The following is a 21,980-nucleotide window of genomic DNA, read 5'->3' on the forward strand; positions in this document are numbered from 1 at the left end:
AAAACCCATGCAACTCTCGAAGATTGTTTTTGCAGAGTGCCCCCTGCCCAGAGCTTCACTCTCAAGAATTTGACGCGCTTGAAGGAGTTTGTTGGAAGCATAACATGTCAGAAAGTAATTACCTTTGGGTTATCGTAAATTAGCGAATAGAATATCCAGAGAGTCGTCTTCTAAAAGACTTCATTCTCTAGTGTTCGAAGCTGGGAGTCACTGACCCTGTCATTGATACAGTTGCAAGAAGGCTGACCTTGACTTACAATGTCAAGCTTCAGTTACTCTCACTTGCACGATTCATACAAGAGTCCTCGATCTGGAACATCACAAATCTGCCATGACTGAGTGACAGGAGTATTAACACGGTAGATTCACATTTACAGTCTGTCGAATGTTTAGTTGAAGCAGAGTTCATGTTGTAGCAGGTGGCAAAGCGCTGACAAATCGTCGGATCTCAGCTCACGTGACTAACAGCTGATTTTTCTCGAGACTTTGTCTCTTCATCTCTTCGCCATGAATCTGCTTGATTCACTAAATCTGGAGTTTTGCTGTCCACAGAGTACCATGACTCCCAGTCCTCACCGTAGGATTCGTCAAGTAGTGGATGAAGATGCGGCCGTCTACACCCCTGTCCTTTTGGGAATCTGACGTCCGTATGTAGTAAAAGGACTCAGCCTCAAGTCCTCTCGATCTGCGCTACTGCAATGGAGCATCCTGCAGAGCTTGGAACGACAGATCTACCAAAATGGCGGGGTTTAGCCCAAGTGTCGAGATTTGCTGCAGCACCTGTGTTGTAGCTACCCCTCATGGTGGCAAATAGAGGTGGCAAATAGGGGTATACGTAGCCCACTCAGCACTCCCATAGATCTATATACATTCCAATACCAAGATGGCAGTCATAGTCACCGAGTCTCCCCGCTATCAATACGTAGTGAGGTTTGCGCCGGTCCGTAGACAATCCTATGGACGCAAAGCTTCATGCAATGCTGGGTCAAGAATGATGTCCTCAAAAGCTGCTGAGTTTCTTGCTTTTCGTTTTGATATAGCGCCTGTTTGTAGCTCACACTGGGCTGAGTTGGTACCTATCGTCTCCGCTGATAACCCAAAATGAGTAACGGTTCATACTGCGCGTTGTGTGGGATGGCCTTTTTTGTAAATTCCAAGATTTTCGGCTCGAGACTCACTGTTGAAGATCTGACTTGGATAGGTTATCTCTTTGCCTGTGGGTCTTTCACCAAAGTTTAACGCGCAAGGGTGTTCACTGAAACTCTGGCGCAGTGGGAGACACTGACTCCATCGAGTAGAATCTCCCCAGTGATTGATATCTTACCGGAACTGGCCATGCCGGTCCCGGAGAATTTAAAGAAGAACACATCCCCCCACCAGGCTTTAATCTTCGGAAATGTTGGACGACCGCAACCTTGTGCCAAGGATTCTCTAGAAGGAGTAACAAAAAGAAGGATAAGCTTGAAAGTTTCCCTCAACTGTCTGCTTACATGCGTAAGTACACTCCTCACCTCGACGCCACTTTTGCACCCCTAGTCATGCACAAAGCCCAACAAGTAATCCGCGCAGTGCTCACAATGAAATCTGAAGATACACTGAAATTCGGTCCACTCAAAGCACCTCGCCTCTTGGAAAATCGTCGTGCAGAGGCACGCGCTGCTTGCAGCACCCGACGGCTTTGATCTCGCCAAACTCGGCTGTATTATGGACGTCGAACATGATGCTAGTAGAGTTTTGCCACGATGGACAGTCCCCAGAAATCTGCAACGATTCTTGGCAGATGGGTCGCGAACATCTGCGGCAGCCGGCAGGGTACCAAGGATCTAGCCGCTTGACGATTGATGGACTCGATGTCTTCTCCGTTCGGTTAGATAGAAAAAGGGAATATAAAAAAATTAAATATTTTTAGGTTAAACATTCCTGACAATGTCCTCTCCGAGAATTCCGCATTTCTACCCACGAGCCCAGTGCGCAATGTACAGCTTGTGTCCGGGAAAATGGCGAGCGTGGAATTCAATCCCGAGTATTGGCGGTCTAGATTCAACTTTCCAAACGAGCTCTGCCGTATCCAGTTGCCGCCGACTCTACTGAAGAGAACCAGATCGGCGGTCCAGGACTGGATCGGAAGTGTCTTTGCTACAGGTCGCTGCATCCGGACGGAGATGATGTTCAGTGATGGTAGAACAGAAAGCGAGTAATAGGAATGAATCAGAAGTTAGTGAAGAATTCTGGGAGATGGTGCTCGCTGAATGATGAAAGCGCTTAGGACTTTGACAACGGGCCGCAGGAATTTGACTTTCAAAGGAGTGTTCGCGATCCCCGTCATGAGACAGTACACTAGTAAGCAGAGCTTATACCTCAGTGCTACCTTCTATGCTAGTCTGCTAGTAATCTATTATCTCTGCTCCTATGACATTGATATTGCGCGATGGTACATCGTAAGTATTCCCTCCCTTTCTCCACGGAATAGATCCTCTCTAACGTATTCCCCTTTACACATCTCCTCTCTCTAACCGCGCTCTATCTACTTACAATCATCTTTTCAATACAGCTCTCATGTATCACATTCTACTTTAGCTAATTCCAACTTTCACCTCGAGCTCTATCCATTCGAAACGGTTTGTTCCCTACAGTAGTACCAACTTCTCCGCTGACGTACGATGAAGCGAACGGGCTGCCGGGTGTGACATGCATATTTGATATCAAAGAGGAGTGTAGCATATGTGCCGCGTGTGAGGGATGGGATAGCATAGGGTAGGAGAAGGCCGTTTTCTACTTTTCCGCCGAAGCAGAATTCAAGTTTGATTGGCTATCACTGTGAGGAATCCGATAGGGGCGATGGAAATAGAGAAGGGCAGGACGAGGAAGTTATTTTTATTGTGATTCATACTTCTACGCCGTGGAGATGTCTGCAGTGCAAGATAAAACAGAAGAGAGAAGCGAGGCGGTACAGTAGGTACCGAAAAGCCTACTAAAGATGGTGTGGTGATGTAGCTTAAGAGGGAATTGTTTGTCTGGCGGGTCGTCAATGGTAATTCAATATACTGCGCTTCTTCCTAACAAGCGACCAATTGAATATACGTATGTCAAACGCCAACTGACGGATCCCGGTACTAGTAATAGTGTTCATGTGGTAATCGCCCGCCTCCAACCAGCAACATACGATTTCTGTGATGCAAGAAAACAAACGGGTCAAGGTTCACAAGGCGACGGAGTGGGGAGGGAAGTATCGGAATCTGGTCTATGCATCTGGTCACAATCCTGGCCTTGCGCCCGGTCTCGACGAATGGTAACAGAGTGGTGCGTTTGGATGAGGTCGTACGTACGATTTGTATATCTGAATCTCATAGTCATTGGTACTAAGTTGAGCAAAGAAGAGAAGCGTTCGATTTTTCTCCCAATTAAAGACTGCGCTGGTATTGTGATGAGTTATTCGTAAGCAGTAAAAGCAATCAGCCACTGAGATTAGAACAAAGGCAATGTCGTCTTTTTCAAAGAAATACGGTTCTTGAAAAATAACAATTCCGCCTCGCAGGTCGGAAAATTTGGTTTCCTACGCAACTTCCTTCATAGTTTAGTATCCAGAAATACGGAGCGAGGGATTTGGGGGAACGACATCTTTCCTCCTTTCAAGAGAATCTTTTTAACACATCCGACCAGTCTCAAGTCATAATTTAAAGGGTACTGTCTAGAAACTGGACTTTGCTTTGTTGCGCAGAATGGAGGTTTTGAGTTACCAGAAAAGGATAATGAAAATGGCGCACTCCACATCCTACCCTCTCAACGTATGCCTGCCGTCACGCGCGAACGCCTCTCCCTATATCGCAAAGTCCGCCTTTTTCGTTAGGCCAAGCCCACGAACGTTCCTTTTCCTCCTGTTTTCTACAGCTCGCAAGCGACCGTGTTGATTCCCCCAGATCAGATCAGCCTATCATCATACTCTCTGAAATTCATCACTCGCGCTAATGCACATGAAGAATAAATTCTTTGCGCGAAACTCCAAGGGTGAAAGGTGTCCAATACCCCATTCTGCCATTTCAATAGTCCTCCACAGAAGTCAAGTAGGTAGCCAACCTTTTCGTCCCGGTTACTTGATCAACGAGCAAAGAAGGAGAGAAAGAGGAAGAGAAAGGGAGAGAAACGAAGAGCGGCTAGCTCTCACAGCCATCCTCAATCAACTCCTCCCCCTACTCCAACCTAACGGCCCCTCAGCAAACCTCACGTCGTCGGCCCGGGCGCGTGGACTTGCAAGCAGCTACGAGAAGAACAAGAAGAAGAAGCCGCATCGTCGAGCCTCCCCAGCATCAGTAAAATCGTCAGTTTACCTCGCCTGGCGTCGCCAACACAACATCCAGGACCCAGACTTCGCACTCCAGACGATTAGTCCGCCGTCTCTGGAAGCCAGAAAAAAGAAAGAAAAAGAAAGCACCCATGAATCCGAGCGAAGAAAGTTCCTGTTTCAAGGAGCTGCTGCGATCAACCAAGCAAGCCATCCAACACATCCACACACATCCACTGCATCCCAACAACAATATACCCAGACTGTGTACTCAGCACATCACACTTATGGAAAAAGACGCCCCCCTTTCCCTCACCCTAACACGTAGGGTGCCGACTAGATAGACATATAACGAGTAAGTACGGAAGTAAGTAGTTCGGTAACTAAACATGCAAGTAGGTATGTGATTGAACATTTGAGTCCGTAACCACCTACCTACCTACCCACCTATCTACCCAACAAATCACCCTGCTCGTTCACACCGTTAACCCATCAGACTCGACGCGAACGACGTTTGTCCCGTGAGATCGAGAAAGTTTCGCATCGTGGGCGAAGCAGGAGCGGGTCAAGCACGGATAAAGATTCAAGCACAGCAAATCCAAGCAGCCCCTTCCGCCCCTTCCCTTCACCGTGAACGACCGATGAAGAGATAAGGAGGGGAAAAGAACGAGGATGGGGGAGGAACGGTGGGATGGAAACACATTTAAGCACAACGATGTTTACTCGTACGGAAATGAAAATGAAGTGGAACTGTGACGAGTGAATAGCTGCGGTGAGATTTGAACGAATATGTAGACATACATACATACATACACACACACCCACACACACACACACACACACACACACACACACACACCCATCCATCCACTTCATCCATCCACCCACTCCATCCCTACCAATCATTTCAAATACCGACATTAAAGTAAGCGAGTAAAAACAACGTCTTTCAAACCCCAATCCCAAACCCAGCCCTAACCCCAACCCAACCCCAACCCTCAACCCTCACCCTAACCCTCAACCCCGATTCAAGCCGCCCAACCAACCAACCAACCAACCAACCTTACTATCGAGCTTCGAGCTTCGAGCTTCGATTCAGCCACTCATTGCATATCAGTAAGGAAGAAGGGGAAGTGCAGGGAGGAAGTGCAAGGCAAGGCAAGGTAGAGAAAGATAGAGAATCCCTACTCAGGAGGATCGGCCAAGGCCTCGTGTAGTTTGCGTGGTGATGATGCTGGGATACGGTTTCGGCGATGGTTCAAGCTGGTAAAGTGGGGAAGTAGGATGCGTGAAGTTTAGTTGTTTGCGTTGGATGCTGAGGGGAGAGATGAGGAGGGGGGGGGGTGTTGATGCATGATGTTACTTTGATGATTCTCATGTTATTGAAGCAAAGCACGTGCGATGGAGTAGATAGGTGCGCTCCATGGTTTTCTATCCGGTCGTCTTGCCCTCAGGGGGCAGAAGTACACTCTGCCCCAACACTCCCGCACGCTCATCCGTCAACGTAGCGCAACTATCCTCCGCCTTGACCTCCAGACCGCCTCCCCCTGCCCGACCGGCCTCCAAACCGTCTACATCCTCTTCCAAGATCCCCACCTGTCGCTTCCACATGCGGTAGAAGATGTGACAGCCGTGCAGCTGGGTCGCGCTGAAGGCGCAGTGCAGGATGGGCGTGACGATCTTGAAGGCGAGCTGCCACTGGGGCCAGAGGGAGCCGAAGAGGTAGAAGATGACGAGGGTTTCGGCCAGGGTGCCGAAGAGGGTGGTGGCGGAGGCGAAGCAGAAGAGGCGGGAGAGGAAGAGGTGGCTGCTGGGGTGGAGGCGGTAGAGGATGATGGCGATGTGGGGGAGGAGTTCGCAGACGATGTCGAAGGCGCCTGGTTTTGATGTTAGCCGGAGTGGAATGTACGGCGTAGGCTGGGTTTTTCTCGGAGAGGGGGGAGGATGGCAAGGTTGAGGGCAAGAGGTAGTCGTTGGGGTGGGACGAGGCTTACCCCATACGGTACACAGAATAAACTCGATACTGGCATCTTTCTCCCTCGTCAAATCCAGACTGATAGCAATGGCTGCCTGCGCCACCATGATGGTCCCGATATGATGCATAGCGCTGATATGACTAGAGATTCTCAGTGTCAGCGTATGTACTTTTCCTTCTCCGTCCGTAACGATACAGATCCAAGGAGCGAGTACAGCGCTTTCCAAATTTCTCTCGGAACGCCAAATTGATCCCTGTCACGGTAGAGATGAGAGAAAAAGCGACGTACCTAATCTTAACCCGATAGATCAACTCGAAAATATACATGCCCACCAGAACCTGCGTACAAACGACCAATACGTCCCCCAACGTGACACGACTCCCTCTCGCATAGGGGTCGTTCAGCACCGCATACCGGAACGCGACATTGATGAACGGATACACCGCCGCCACCAATATCATCAACTTCGTCGCCCCAGCGATATGATGGTTCACAAAGCCCCTTCGGTTGACCTCATTGAGCTGTGTGTATCTGGAGCCGTAGAGGCGTTTGAGCAGGAAGGCTTCGATGATGTATTGTTTTAGGAGGAAGAGGATGACAAGGACGATGGAGAGAGTGAGGGCGGCGTAGGGGGATAGTTTGGAGAGGGAGGTCAGAGGGACGTGTTTGATGTGTTGGTCGCCAGGGGCGTGGACGGCGTAGGGGTCGTATTCGTACATTGTGCTCGTGGGGTGATGGTGGATCTGTGGGGTTGTAGAGGTCAGCAACTTTTCCCTTGCATTTATTACCTTTGGTCTTAAATTGTAAGATAGGAAAGAAAGGAAACTCGGCGAGCGTTGCTCTCACTCGAGACATGTCTTGCGCTTGAAACTGCATTGTCGTTTAGTGACCAAGCGTTCCTGATGAAAACGTACCTGGAACCTCTCGATAAGGCAGTACTGTCTCTCAATGACCGCAGTGGATCGATCACATCCGTATCAAAGAGCCTAAATAGAACTCCGACGTCTCACTCCAGCGGATATCAATCGTGGCTGAAGTAGCTCGTGGGGAGAAGAAGGACCACGAGGCCAAAGACATGTGCAAGAGACAAAAAAAATTCCACGTTAATATTATCTTCGGGAAATTGACCTGGTAGAAGGGAAAGCAGTAAAACACAACGAGGCAGAACGAAAATACCATCGTCCCCACGTATCACCTCAAGCAAGAACACAACGACTGAAACTCAACCATCGCACGGAGCGACCGTATCAGAAGGCGGGAAAAATCAGATAAAAAACCCCCCCCCCCCGCCCCAAAACCAATTGCCTACACTATAGTTAGTACTCCACAGCGCATGCATTTCACCCGCCATAATCCCAAACCAAACCGAAAAGAATCCACCAGATCTGGCTCATCAAACCCTTTCCCCCCCCCTTCCCCTTCCTCCGCATCTCCCTTCCCCAAATAGCCATTTCCCAAACACCCCCGGATCTGAAATCCCGCCAGAACAGGGTCCCTCGGCCGAGAGGGGGTTCGGGGCCTTCGGGGGAAAAAAAAGGGGGTGTGGCTTGAAATACCTAAGGTAGGTGCCACTGCACTCGGGCGCGCCAATTACGGACACGTGTGCCAAGGATAAGCGGGCGAGGTGGATCAAAGGTACTTTATACCTACATTACGGGGGGGGGGGGCGAAAATGGTATTAAGTGATTGGTGTATGTATGCTCTTTCGGAATGAGCAGACCTCTTTTTTTACCATATTATTTGGAGTGGGTGTAAGGTATATATAGTCATTACTGTGATCGTCACGACCGGTGCGCAAGAAGTTGTGGTAGGTGCGAGCGAGGGGGTAGGATTAGATGAGCTTATGTGCGCTGTAGAGTAGCATAGCATAGAGTAGCATAGTATAGCATGGTGCAAACCCCACATATCAAGCTACCACCACCACATCCACTGCTTCATTCACAGTGCAGTGGAAATAATCCCCGAAGCGAACCATGTATGGTGGGATCGCTCGTTCGCTCGTTCGTCGAGAAAGCTGTTCGGAGGAAGCTGCCCCTGTGATCGGATTCGACATGATAAGGTAGACGGATGCATCTCTTTCGCCCGGAAGGGGTGCGTCAGGTATCTAGGGTTCCTTTTCTTTTCGAGGGAGGATCCAGACTGAAGCACTGGTGTGAGGGGGAGAGAGAGTGGGTGTGTCGGTCGGGTACACCCTCGAGACCAAGGCTATCGATTGGGTTTATTTACTTGTTTACTTACTTACTTACTTACTTACTTACGTACTCCCCCCCACCCCACACCTGACTGCATAAAAGCACGCACGTGCTCGGGCTCCCCCAAACTCAGCGCACACCCAGACTTTCCTTTCCAAGTCTGAAAAAGCATCTGGATTCCCGATCCGCGGTCCGAGTTGACAAAGCCCAACGCCATCCCTTTCTATCTACCACCTCTCTCGATCATAGCCCTCCAAGACCGGCCCTTGCCACCACTCGCCGTAAGCGTTGGTCCTGAAGCCGGCGAAGTACCCATCTTGAGCCCGCGTGATGACGTCCATCCAAGAGGTCGGTTCGGGGAATTTCCACCACTGTGCACGCCGTCAGCGGTCTGGGTGCCGTAGCGTGGCTATGTATTTGGCTGGAGATTTGGCAGCCATGCTGGCACAAGCCCTGGGGGGGAATCTGGGATGGTTGCCAAATCGCTAGCCGAAGGGAAGAAGAACGAAGGGAAGAGAGAGACGAGACGAACCTGATTATGGATATGATAAGCCCACGCCCCTCGAAAGAAATTCCCCAAGCTCCTATTCCCCACCACCCCCTCTCCCTGAAGTCCCTCCACCACCTCCCCGTGGTAGTTACTCCACTCGTTCTCCTTCTCCTCCACCTCCCCCATGAACGCACTCTGGAAATTCTTATGACAAGGCACCGTACACGTGCCCGTGCCCTCGCGTCTCAAATTCGTAACCAACGGGTCAAAAACCGCATTATGCAGCATTTTGACCTCGTCCCCCTTTCCGTCATCCCAGAGCATGCGCCCAATGACCCTCGGGTGGAAGTTCATACCCATTCGCACACCGCCGCGGAGCAGGTAGGATGAGAGGGAGGAGTTGGCGGGAATGGAGATGACGGCGGTGTTGTAGTCGTACGGAGCGCAGCGCTCGACCCACTGTTCGGCGAAGGCGCGGGAGCCGGAGGTGGGGTCTGGGAGGAGGAGTGGGCGCATGTCGCGGAGGAGGAGGACATCCATGTCGCAGTAGACGCCGCCGTGGAGGTGCAGGACAATAAAGCGGACGGCGTCGGATACTTGGACCGGGGCGAGTGAGGCGTGGGGGGACTTGAGGTTGAGCCATTGCTGGCCGTCGGCGTCCATGACTATGCCGTTGGCGAGGACCGTCTCGCCGTCTTCGGTGACCATGCTTGGCCGTAGGTCCGGTGTGGAAGCGATTCCTGCGCTTTCGCGGGCGAGTGGTACCCGATCGGGGAAAGTCCAGCTTTTCAGCACAATGTCTCCGCGGGCGACGAGAGGTCGAAAGCGCTGGAAGATTGCGTCTTCGCAGAGCATCTTCTCGACAGCGTGAGCGTCGAGATCGGAGTCCAGCCACAGCCAGAGTCTCGAACATGGCAGATTTTGGGTGTAGAGATATGCTTTGATGAAAAGCTCGACTCTCCAAGTGGCGGAGCCGGTCCAGTAGACGTGGAATGGGATGACTGGCCCGGCGCATGTGCCAATGAATGAATCCGACTGATCCTGCCCTGCTGCGAAGCTACCATGATGATTGACCAGTGACCCATCTTCCGCGATGGCATGGCCGTGATGGTCTACCTCGACGTCAGGCTCGCTAGCTCGAGCGTTCAGGCCCTTCTTGGGAATGGAGAAATACTCATTTTCCGCGTGCTTCAGGATCGACAAACAGTTGACCACATCATCAACTCCTCCACCATCTTCAATTTCTTTGCATTGCTCCACGAGAAAGGTTAAATTCGCGACAGTGTCCACGTGAGGTCGCATACCGAGGTAGTCATCGTGTATTGCACTGGTGTAATTCAGTGCTTTTGGCCAAGGAATTTTGCTTTCGACACTGGAGCTATTCTGGCAAGTTGGCGCTTCGATGTCTCGGGAGGCGCTACTCCCTCGTCCTAGTCCATTCATGCAGTAGAGAGCTCCGCACAGCACCACCGTTATGATGACGTTACGCGCAAAAGAGTAGGACTTGCGCGTCGCGGCTGTCGAATTGCTGGCGTTGTCTTTCGTTGGGAAGAAAAGAAAGGCCAGACCAAGAGCCCAGCAGACTGAAAGGCCGATCCATCGATAGTGATTGAAGCCTGTGTACATGAAGATGGCGAGTTGGAAGGCATTCATGGGTGCGGCCAGGAATGTCGTCATCACTGGGGAGGCCGCCATGGTAAGAAGCGCCATTAGAATCAATACCGTTCCGTTGAGGATTCCTCCAGCAGCAAGAAGCCACCGTAGGATACCCACGTCCAGTACGTAGCAATCTTCTTGTATGCTTCGCAGCTCCCCGGAGACGAAGACATGTGCAACCAGTAAGACGGTCGATAGGAAGGTCACGTGACGGAGGATTGACCAGAAATTGCCGCATTCTTGCTGCATCCGGAATAGAAGCGACGGTGAAATGAAGCGCTTCCGATCCTCATCTGGGAGATTGTCTTGACTCGTGCGTCTTTGGTACCGCCCATCGTAGGCGTTTACAAGTACAATAGGAAAGAGCGCATCAGCTATCGACAACGAGGCGCCCTGTAACAAATCCACTACGGTCAGATCGGAGAGTGGCATCATCGCCAGGACCACGCTCAACGTTGCTACAGTCAGGCAGGACGTTGCCAGAGTCGAATGGGAGTCGCCACTCAGGGAAGCGGTCAGTACAAGGGATAGGGGAATGGCTGCGACCCGCAATAGAGTGTAAGTAGGTAGAGGTAAACGCCTGCGCTCGGATCATGTCAGTCAATTTCTTTCTTTGTTAGAAATCCTACGTACGTCAAGAATACATTGCCGAGGACAACCTTCGCAAAGTAGACGAGGGCAACAGGGATGATCCTCCAGAAGACATGTCGGAGGCGTTGATGGACGGCTGTCCTCCGGAGTGGGGACCGTCTCCGCTGGACTTCGGTCCGATGTGATTGCAGCTTCTCATCTTGACGAAGAAGAGACTCTTGATCGGGGTCTAGCGAGACGGCAGACTCTCTGGGGGTTAGGCAACAGAGAAGGAGACCGGTCAGGCGTTCCGCTACGATGATAATAATGAACGAGATGAGGTTCTGTATCAACGTTGTCGTTACTGGAAAAGGAAATCTAGAGAAGACGGGTTAGCCTATCACGATCTTCCAGCGTGCTGGTGCGACCGTGGAAGCTCACTTGTACGTGCCGGCTAATACGTCCCAGATTGTTAGCAGAGGCCGACGTGGAGAGAAGGTGGAAGGCGGAAGGCGGAATGCGGGAGGCTTACATGAAAGAGCAAATCTGTTGACGACGAGCAAGCCCGAATCGGCGCTAACTGCAGCGATAGCCAGAAGCGCGTTGATTAATTGACGCTCCATATGGCACATGTCCGGTCTAAAATCCTCCGAGGTGGCTACCCCCAATGATGATTTCCGAGGACCGACCGCAGACGAAAATGCTTTGGTTGGGATGCGGTTCGTCTGCTGGGTTTCATGTGGGAACACGTGGTACCAGGACTACATGTACTTGTGTGGTGCCATTAGAGTAAGGAATAATAATAAAGGAGAAAGAGAAAAAAACATGTTGGAGACAGAAGTGTAGATTAATGCGAAATGCGCATCATCTAGTGTTGAGTGTCAAACTGCCGATTCGAGGCGGAGTCTTCTGTTCCTTCTTCTTCTCTTTTTCACTCACCTTGACTCTTTTAGCAGAGTTACAGATTGGGGCTGAGGATGGGATGCAGGGTTGGCGGGGCTGAGACGGTGACATTGTGACACGAATACCTGATACCTTACATAATAATATCTAGACCCCTATCGATACTCTTTTGTTTGGACATGAAACGTGCAAAAGTACATGACACACACGTGTCATACGATAGGTCAAAGATTGACATGTGATTGCTTCGGCCGAGCCTCCAGTTTACATCCGACCTCCTATTTTTAGCCTTTTCCGAGAAGCGCTTGACGCTAACAACTGCGACTGTCGCAGCATGATTGAAACACTCAGCTCTTTTCATACTTTACTTTAATAACGGCCGGTACGTCGCATGAAGCTGATTCTGATTCCCTGCTTCCTTACCCGTCTCTGCCTACTTCACTTGATGACAGTCGCAATCGTAGGGCGAGGTCGTGAGGCTATCGGCTTTAGAGTAGGTACTAAGATTAGTACCTCGTCTGACTCTTCAGCCTTGTTGATCCATCACCCAATTCCGCCTGACTCAGCCTTGGCCCGACCCCCAGGCACCCATAAGGTAATTTTGGCTTTGGCCATGATACAAGATGTGACTGGTTCGCCAATCTTTCTAGCAGCTTGCCGTCTGAGCGTCGCGATTTCTCCGTACAAAAGTATCATTTCACACATCATAAGTCCTCGACTCGCGTCTCTCAATGTGCCGTGCTACCTGGTGGAAGGATTGTGGAAGGATCTGATCCTATTGAGCTGAAACTGCTGTTGGACGACCAAGTGCTGCGGCGATCGATTGTTTTGGAATCGTCAAATGCAACATCCCCAGGATTGCCTCGAGTGACCAGTCATTTCTCGGTGTTAGCGCTCAGAGAGCGCACCCCAAAGCTCCTCTCAGCACTAGTATACCCCATTGCTACTCCAGGTACTCAGCCTCGCGGTGCTCACCCAATCGCTCAAGCCACTCCTCCTCATCTCAACGCTCTCCTTCAACTTCCCCGCGTCTAGGTCTTTCCACCCCGAACTCGGCATCTTCAAACGTTGCGAACCTCAAAAGATTCCATTTTCACCGTCCCACTGCTTCAATACTCATCCGCGTGAGATATTTGTACATGTACAAAATACAAATCGGTCGCCTGGAACGTGTTTGGTCTCGCAGGAGTCTTATGAGACGAAGAAATCCATGGTCTCGGCCTCTGCGACTGGGTTACCCATAAATTGCTCGAATGCTTTGCTTGCGTCCTCGAGGTGTCCACGTAGGACTAGAAGGTGGCCTAATCCGCAGTTCCATAAATTGCGTCGGTAGTGCTTTGACTTTGAATATTCCATTCCATCAAAATTCTTAACATTAGAGAGAGCACACGCTGGAGAGTAATGTACAAGATGTTCTGAGATTGTGTACTGAGCCAAAAAGCCGGTGCGTAAGAAACCCAGTCGTAGCAGTCCCGTCGATAAGCATCTGTTAGATCGGGTCGGCACCTTCTGCGGTGTTGTCACCCCGGTGCGAGGCATTCACTTTGGCCAAACAACTCAACGAGAGACTCGCAAACATGAGACCTAAGCGATTGACTGATCACTGTAAAGCCGTTCGTGCATTGCGACTTGTAGCTTCTAGCTCAGCGCTGTTATTGGAGAGTGATTTAACGATCGCTAAGCCTCGATCGTTGCGCAGCGCGAACATTAGCGGATTGCGCCCGTCGTCTACACCGGCATGTATATTGGCATCCGCTGCGAGGCCGATAAGCATAGTCTTGGCTTGGCTCATCTCTACTGCCGGATCCAAGGCTCTCTTCCCATCGTGTGCTGCAGCTTCGACGTCGGGATCAGATTTCCAGACGAGGTGCACAACTTCGTTGTGCCCGTTCTCAACTGCAAAGCGCAACGGAGTCCACTGATCTTACGGGCAAGCAAGGACACTTGCTCCTCGATCCAAGAAACAAATGCACAATGGTTTCATGGCCCTGTTGAGCAGCAAAAAGTAGAATAGCCCTCTCGTCATAGCTTGAAATCTCTACATCTGCTCCACGTCTCAGGGAACACTTGATCGACGCGTTCTTGCCGAGGTAGCTGGCTTCTGTAGGGGGGTCGACCAAAGCTGGAGATAGCGTTGATACTCTCTTTTATGGAGCAGTGGATCCATGACATCTAGTGCGCCATCGGCAGCTGCACAACAGAGCGCTTGTTCCATCGTGTTGATATTTTTCGCACCGGAAATCGGGTCGAGGCAGCAATGATAGCGCTGCCCAGCCGTCGCCGGGCAGATTGACGTTGGCATTGCGTGTGCCAAGAGTTTGTCAACAGTTTTCTCTTAGGCTTTATCTGCTGCAGCTTGCAAGGCACAGCCCTATTTGCGGCCAGCTAGATTTACATCTGCGCCATACCGAAAGAGAGCCTCCACTGCCCGTACATGACCATTCGCGGACAATGCGTACAGTAGGCATCCATGTGATCTGCCTACTTCATTCGCTAGCACCTCGCACGACGAGGTATCGCCTTGTGTGGATGGACCCCCAGAGCGATGCATCAAACAAGTGCTTCGGGCACGAGTTGCGAAATTGATCCCCGAAAATTTCGAGCGTCCTCTTGGTGTTGGAGCCAACGACCTCTGAGTATGACGTTCATCTTAGATTGGCTGGGTCATGCCATGCACTGCATGATTGGATGGTCTCAGTCGAGAAGTGTCTGCAAATTCCATCAAATACCACCAAAACTTAGAAAAGGATACTGCACAAGTTTGTCATCGGACAGCAACTTCGTCGAGTGATCGATTTGTATGCAGTCTTTGTAGCACCTGTACCACAGGCAAGCGGTGACAACCTTCTCATGAACATGGGAAGTATCAAATTATTCCTCAAGGAGACTGAAAAGCTTAAACGATCGGGGCGCGAAAAACATTCCTGGGTCGTGAAATTGGCAAAGGAACCTCCTGGTCCATGATAGGCTTTCCATCCCCTTTACCTGACCTGTATTGCCTTACGAAGACATTGACGGCCGCTTCGAAACGTCTCTATAGAACGGATCGTGTACGGCAGCCCATGGAACAGCGGTCGTAATTCACGGTATTATCACCACATCCTTATAGCTGTCGATCCAACCTGCGATCCTTCCCAACACGTCTCGCAAGACGATCGGCTCCCCGTCACTTCTCTTTTCTAGCTTCCATTGTCTCCCTTTTGTAGACGTCTTTTCCTTCTCTGCAACGACATGGATATCCAAGAGAGCTTCCCTCTTGGCTTCTCGTGAGAGGTCGACTTTCTGCCGGTCATCAAGCTTGACTGCATGGTCCCAGAGGTCCTCGTCCTTGGGAGAGGTTACAATCGAACGACGTAGAGGCTGGATGGGTGTTACATCAGCGTCACCATTGGTACCGTCCATGATGTCCGCTGTTCAACTATGTAGTATTTTTTCCCGTGCCGGAGCATCAAGGTCTCCTCCGAGCACTGTAGAATCTAGGGTTGCGAGTAATTGGCGGCATGCCGCTGAAGGGGAATGAGAGCGCCCTCTAACAAAACGCCTGTTGCTGTGGAATGCCTCAGTGTCAAGGCCTTCCCACGACCTCCTGCCAAGCGTTGGCCGATGTTGGGCAGAAGGAACGACGATTGATATGGAGTTTGGGTGTGGAAGGAGCTTCCAGGAGGCTGGGAGACGCAATTGCTATATACGGTGTTTGTTAGCATCGTTGCCGGTAAGCCCGAGGCGCCCCTTTTGGAGCAGACCCCCAAAGATCCCTGCATCCTAGCCAGAGTTCGGCGCCGGGAGGCCAAGATGTTGTACGGGTCGATGACACAGAGGAGTTGGTGAAGGTCGCTAGGCCGCAGTGCTACGGTAGACCGCAGCTGCCAATACGCGACTTACTGTTTGAACTGTTCACATCCTCGGTCGAACGCCTCTTAATCATATTTGGCAACGACGGCAGCTTCAAGACCTTCCTAACTTGAGTGAAGTAAGCGCGTCCTCTTCTGCGGAGGAAGTCCATTGGACGCATCCTGTTGCCATGGCAAAGGCACCCGCACTTTGCGTACGACGACATTCATCCAAGCTTCCCCGGCGGCGCTTTCAATGATCTAAGACGCCCATCTGCGAACAAGATACGATGCTGTGAGACCTTCCATATCGCCATGGGACCATTGAAGCCGCGGAATGTCAGAAAGAGACAGAAACGTGATAGAGCACCTAGGGCAAAGAGGGCTGTCACATGGAACTCCCAACAAAGCAGACGAGCTATCGACCCACGGAGAGCGTGACAGTCGAGCCATAGACGCTCCTGCTATGGGCAAGAGGAGTTTGAGTCCCGAGATACACTGGCAGTGGGTCTTTGCGCGAGTCTCAAAGACGGGGATACATTCTCGAATTTCACAGGATGGATTTAAGATAGGATATGATAATTACAGATGAGTTGGCGAAAGAAGTTATAAGATTTCATTATAATGTTAAGCTAGATAATAAAATCAAACGAGTATTATCTCAGTTACTGTCTTTTTACTCCGCCCTTGCCCGCAGCAGTCTTGCGAACTTTCTCACTCGTTCGACGAATACTTTCGGATATCAAGCCCGAAAGCTGGCTTTCGGAAGAGGAGGATGGCGCCGGAGAAGTCACAAGGACGCGATGGGCAGGCACCAAGCCCTGCCTGCCATTCAGATACCCTTTCCAACGAAGCTCATACAGGTCTTCCTCGATCTCGATGATGTCGCCGGCTTGGAAGGAAAGCTCCGATCCATCGGCTGAGTGAAAGTCTGAGAGTGCGCGGACGTTACATTTGCGTCTCGGACTTTGTTTTGCGTCGGATGCTGCTGTGGTGAGGAGTCCAACGTAACTTGCAGGAAGCCTTCCAGAAGCGCCATCTTTATATCCCTGCCACCAAGCTAGGCTCCTGTCAGCATCGACCTCAAAAACGTCGCCTTTCTTGAAGTTTAGGTCTGTAGGCGCTAAGGCATCAAAGTCCCATATGGCCCTCACCATTTGACGTTGGCTTTTCTTTGGTCGAGTGCTTGCTAGACGTGGCAGAAGTTTCTCGGTCCTCTCTGATGCAAATAAATGCAGACTTCGTACGTCTTGCTGATTTCAATCGGTTAGTTGTACTCACAGGGGCTCTTCGAAACAACAGAATCACAGTCGTTAGCTTTCCGGGAATGGAATAGCTCCCTTCTCCATACTCTGTGTGTTCATACCCAGCCTTGATGAGGATATTCTTTGGTATCCATTGCTTACTGACGACTGTCCTCATTTTCTGGCCTTCCGAAGAGATTGCGTCATCTGGATGGCGTATTAGATATTCAAGGACCATCTTCTCTCCAACGTAGTACCACCTGCTAGCCTGGTCTTCATGACGCCAAACATAGCCTCCTCCTCGCTCGGAGAAGCAATCTGTCAGCGATTTCCGCCCGCTAGCTGGATACGACCATGTCTCAAAAGTCAGGAACGGTGGCTCGAGAGCACCATCACTCGGCGTTGTCATGTTGGATTCACTTCTCGACGTGTCGGTTTGGGTGTTCGATCTCTGGTTTGTGGATTTATTCCTGCAAGTCGCCCTTGGTTGGCGATATCTGGAATGTACAGACTGCAAACGCTTACCTATGTCGTTCTTGAGAAGGTTCCTCTGACGATAGTCCAGCTGTATTACCAATTGGGGCATCATCAAGATAACCTTGCAAAAGATATTGAGCTGTGCTTGTCCATTCTGTCAGCAGTAAACGGATCTCTTGGTCTGGGCTCTCTTTCTCGTTGATCGTGGGTTCGCTTCCCGAGGTGTCTGTCAATAAACCAAAAGGCCGATGAGTGTTCGCTCGCGTTTGAGTGACAGAAGAAGGTAGCGAAGCATTGATCGCGCTTGAGGCTGGTGGATCGTGACGCATATCATGGTACGCTCTGAGCAGCCAAAAACTCCGGCCTGTCCCCTGAGATTCAGGCAGAAGTATGAAAGTCTCGCATGGGGCTATTGCTATCTTCATTTCCTGCTCAAAATCATCTGACGCCAATCCTTCCTCTGTCGCAGAACCTTCTCCGTAGGCTTTCGATTCCGTCTCGACGGGTCTCGATCTTTTTGGCTTCGCTTCGGCTGCGTTGAGTTTCTCGATAAGCCGCCTGTCAGACAGGACAGCACTGCTGAGGACGCTGATATTCCGGCGCACTGTTGATCCGCGATCCTGTCCGCCGTTTCCTTGTCTATCCGCAGTCAACATGTCAAGCTTTGTACCATCCATAAAACCTATACCTAGAAGAGCCGTCTTTTATCGTCTTCCCCAGGATGACCGTCTGGGTGATGAGTGATAGGGTAGACTTGAACCCCTCGAGGCTCAATTTCATTTCTTGGGTCTTGCGCTTCCGTAACAGCCATTGTATGTGAGTGGCTCTGGCTTAGACTATATCGATAGTCAGACTAAACTCTTCGAGAAGACGCTCACAACGCTTGATGAGCGTATCTATTGTTTCGACCGTTTTCGAGATGATGCAGTCCCCGTTTTGATTCAAGACGGCACTGAGGTGATCTAAGACTGTGGAAAAATCCGGTGCTTCGATGGCTAAGGCGTTGAGTTCCTCTTTTGCGTATCTGACGGTTCCGACGAAGTCATAAAGCGTTGGTGATACGGTAGCAGCAGCCCCTGCGAGACCGACGATACTAGCCGCAAGACCGACCAACTCAGCCATTGATTCTAGATGAGATTAGGCAGGTTTAGCAACGATGTTACAAAGCACTATTTGAAGCGGGAGCAGTCTTTCAGTCCTATGACTTTACAAAATAGTGTCATTGAATAATATAATACCGAATCATCACACCAATTTACTGCGACGTAGAGTAGGCATTACTAGTGCCGGACTTATCGGATTTAGTAGGTTCGCATGTTTCAGAAGATGACCTTTCCCTACTTACATGTATGAAACCGAGTATAGCGATTGGAAGTCTTTCTTCCCCTGTACGGTCATCGCTTTCCTCCCGCCTTGACCTCTCGAGTCAAGATGTCATCTCCAAGACAAGAGAGCCTTTGCCACCCAATACTGACCTCCCTTGTAGTCAAGCGCGAATATATGTCTGTCGCAAATCGCGATAAGAGGGAATATCGCAACACGCGACATGGCCCCAGCAGGTACGCACCTCGACTGCTTGCTCGGAAGATCTCGAGTACTTTTATGAAGGCTTCCAGCACTGACAGCATTTTCGAATGCCCCTCACAACGCTGGTACGTTTGCCTCGACTTCTGTCCTTCGGAGCTGCCCATACGCAATGCGCACAAGCTGTAGCACCACGTCAGTGCTCTTCACACTATTTTACGCCCTCTTTGCGCAGACAGCCTTACTCTCCGCTACCAAGTCCTCCGGTAATGAGACTCTTCTAGTGTTGCCCATCGTCAATGTATCTGGAACTCCCCCCGCCACTGATGCGGTTCCGCACCCCGTCTCTTTTCGCCCTATTTTCTTAGCTTTTATAGCCAAAGGCCGGCCGATTCCCAAGCAAGAAGCTATTGACACCTTGATCGACGCTGATCTAGCGATTGCCGATCTCGCCCGCGATCATCCAAACCAGCGTATAATCAACGATCGATTCGAATACCGCCTTCCGAACGGCAACATGCTGATCAGCATTAGAACAAATCTAGGAGAGGAGATCACGTGGGCAGAACTAAGACGGGTTTTGCACGGACTATATCGGTATATGACCGCTGGAATGGGCACGGAGGAGACGCACTATCAGGCATTGGAATTCGAAATCGAAGCTGGTGGTCAAGAGAAGCCGAATATAGGATACGGGCTGGTGCAATATTTTCCTCCCACCGAGAACGAAGTTCAGAAAAGGGTCACGCTTCCTTTTCCGATCTCTTTAAGCAACGAAGGAACCCTCCAGCTTCCCAATCTCACCTTCAAACAGCCTGCTAATGAGACGTTGCGGCGGCTACCCAACGCAACCCTCGCCTTGCCGGGAACCAACAATGTGCGAGAGGATATGATTTTCCCTATCCCGAAGACGTCCCTCAGTCTCAGCTTCTATTATTTCGGCCCATCTATACCAGCCCAGAGTGTCAAAGCCACACTTCAAGGAGCAACAGCAAAGGTTCGCCCTATCCTGAGTGGCCCAGATGAAATGGACCCTATAGAGAACGACAGTTTCCGATGGGTGCTCCCCCTCAGCCGTGAAGCTGGTATTCCTGTGGCGGTCACCGTCTTCACGTACCCTCGCCATGAAATTACATGGCGCCAGCTCTTCAATGTGCTCTTCGGTCTCTATGCCTTCACCACCACATTCGGTACGGATCTCGAGGAAACGCACTATCAAGTGCTCGGATTCAGGATCCTGGACCACTATTCAAGGAATTTAGGCGTGGGGACCATATCGTATTTCAGACATGGGGCAGGCCAGCTAGGAAGGAGAGCCCCATCCATTGATAATGGGATTCTCCTGCAGCGACCGAGCGAGTCCAACATCTCACTCATCCCCGCGGCGGTCTCCACCTCCATTGTTTACCCCGTGGCCCATACTGGCATAACCCTCACCTTCACGTTCCTCGGCGACACTTCCATTCCACCCGGAGAGATCAATCGCGCCATCAGCGGTGCCGAACTGAGGATATCTCGTGCGGTTGTGCAGACCCCTGACAAGTCCATTTCAGGCAGATTCGCAGACACCTCCACCAGCGGCCGCGTGTCGACAAACGTTCTCGCGTACGCTGAGAAAATCATCACATGGGAAGAACTAAATTACATTTTGTGGGGAGTAATGCACTTTTGCCAGGATGACCAGGAGCACGACCGCCAGCTCGTTTTTGAAATTGACATCAACGTTTCAGGCCGGGGGAGAGTAGGATTTGGGACCTTGCTATATGTACAGCCGGATCCAACCCACGTGGAAAAGCGAGCAATGGTTGCCAACGACACGACCCTCCAGCCACCCACCAAGACCATCACCTCACACCCCAGCCTCACCGCGCTAGCAGTGCCTATTCCTTACCCTATCCCTGGCACACCAATCACCCTAACGTTCAATACCTTCGGCCCTCCCATTCCCGTTACTTACGTCAACGCAGCATTCACGTCCGCCCTTCGGAAGATCCAGATCCATGCCATCCACCATCCTGACACCCCAATACCAAACAATCGCTGGGAGCGCCGAGGCGTCGTTAGTAAGGTTTGGATTACGGTTGTCGCTTACAATGGCAATGAAATCTCGTGGCAGGAATTGAGCTCGGTGGTGGCTGCCGTGCTGCGCTTTATGACCGAGACTGGGGAGCATCGTTGTCGTGCACTGGAATTTCTTATTGATAAGGTAGGGGAGGTGGAGACTGGGTATGGCAGTGTAGCATACTTTCCAGATGACGACGTCTCTGTTCAAACGCGGCAATGATCTCAACCCGACAGTGAGCTTTCACTATCCCGGTCTTCGTTTGCCCTGCAAACCTCTTACGTCCTACATCCCTCCAATACCACTTCACGGTCTCCAATTCCACCCTCTCATACATCCTCATATATCGCCTACCTTTCGGCGTCGCTGTCGGTCATGCGCCTTTACAAAAACCAGTCGCGTGTGTTCGATCAAGGCGAAGAAACGGGTTGCTTAGAGGGATCTCCCAACGTTCAAGGAAGATGCTTCCTGAAGCGAGGGCGAGTGTATCGTAATCTAACATGATCTAGGCCCAATTTCTTGAAGCGTGATATTTGAGAAAGGACGGGAGAATTTGAGGAAGGTGGAATCAGATGGATCGTGTTTTAGAGATTTGACAGATATGTGTGCTGCTTGACGCTCAATCTTCGTTAACAATACCTTCGCTTTTCCTTTGATAGTAGTGATCAACCATTTACGCAGGACCAGAGAAGCTCAGCTGTTCAACTTTTTCATGACCCCTTGCACGCTCGGCTCGGCTCGGCCAGAACGGAATGAACGGTCGGCTCGGCTGGCAAC

At 50.8% G+C, this 21,980-nt stretch overlaps 6 protein-coding genes across 6 annotated transcripts; 1 reads left to right on the forward strand and 5 right to left on the reverse strand.

Annotated features, from left to right (window-relative positions):
- Window positions 1-5,710: 5,710 nt before the first annotated feature.
- Window positions 5,711-8,308, reverse strand: HO173_004943 (uncharacterized protein; the record flags this gene model as incomplete). Its single annotated transcript, XM_037306861.1, has 4 exons — window positions 5,711-6,156; window positions 6,274-6,395; window positions 6,544-6,998; window positions 8,171-8,308. 4 exons carry the CDS (start codon window positions 8,306-8,308, stop codon window positions 5,711-5,713), a joined length of 1,161 nt encoding a protein of 386 aa, XP_037165985.1.
- Window positions 8,309-8,674: 366 nt separating this feature from the next.
- On the reverse strand, window positions 8,675-11,795 carry HO173_004944 (uncharacterized protein; the record flags this gene model as incomplete). The annotated part of the gene is made up of 5 exons (XM_037306862.1): window positions 8,675-8,818; window positions 8,980-11,173; window positions 11,227-11,541; window positions 11,605-11,617; window positions 11,696-11,795. The coding sequence occupies 5 exons, from the start codon at window positions 11,793-11,795 to the stop codon at window positions 8,675-8,677; spliced, it is 2,766 nt and encodes a 921-aa protein (XP_037165986.1).
- A 3,352-nt stretch (window positions 11,796-15,147) lies between these two features.
- On the reverse strand, window positions 15,148-15,468 carry HO173_004945 (uncharacterized protein; the record flags this gene model as incomplete). The annotated part of the gene is made up of 1 exon (XM_037306863.1): window positions 15,148-15,468. The coding sequence occupies one exon, from the start codon at window positions 15,466-15,468 to the stop codon at window positions 15,148-15,150; it is 321 nt and encodes a 106-aa protein (XP_037165987.1).
- A 1,093-nt stretch (window positions 15,469-16,561) lies between these two features.
- HO173_004946 (uncharacterized protein) lies at window positions 16,562-18,397 on the reverse strand (the record flags this gene model as incomplete). The annotated part of the gene is made up of 4 exons (XM_037306864.1): window positions 16,562-17,149; window positions 17,205-17,610; window positions 17,666-18,256; window positions 18,306-18,397. The coding sequence occupies 4 exons, from the start codon at window positions 18,395-18,397 to the stop codon at window positions 16,562-16,564; spliced, it is 1,677 nt and encodes a 558-aa protein (XP_037165988.1).
- Window positions 18,398-18,448: 51 nt separating this feature from the next.
- Window positions 18,449-18,739, reverse strand: HO173_004947 (uncharacterized protein; the record flags this gene model as incomplete). Its single annotated transcript, XM_037306865.1, has 1 exon — window positions 18,449-18,739. One exon carries the CDS (start codon window positions 18,737-18,739, stop codon window positions 18,449-18,451), a length of 291 nt encoding a protein of 96 aa, XP_037165989.1.
- Window positions 18,740-19,313: 574 nt separating this feature from the next.
- On the forward strand, window positions 19,314-21,425 carry HO173_004948 (uncharacterized protein; the record flags this gene model as incomplete). Its single annotated transcript, XM_037306866.1, has 1 exon — window positions 19,314-21,425. One exon carries the CDS (start codon window positions 19,314-19,316, stop codon window positions 21,423-21,425), a length of 2,112 nt encoding a protein of 703 aa, XP_037165990.1.
- Between the last annotated feature and the right edge of the window lie 555 nt (window positions 21,426-21,980).

Source organism: Letharia columbiana (assembly GCF_014066305.1).
Source record: "Letharia columbiana isolate WasteWater2 chromosome Unknown Sc0000013_s0, whole genome shotgun sequence".
In the NCBI taxonomy this organism is placed as follows: domain Eukaryota; kingdom Fungi; phylum Ascomycota; class Lecanoromycetes; order Lecanorales; family Parmeliaceae; genus Letharia; species Letharia columbiana.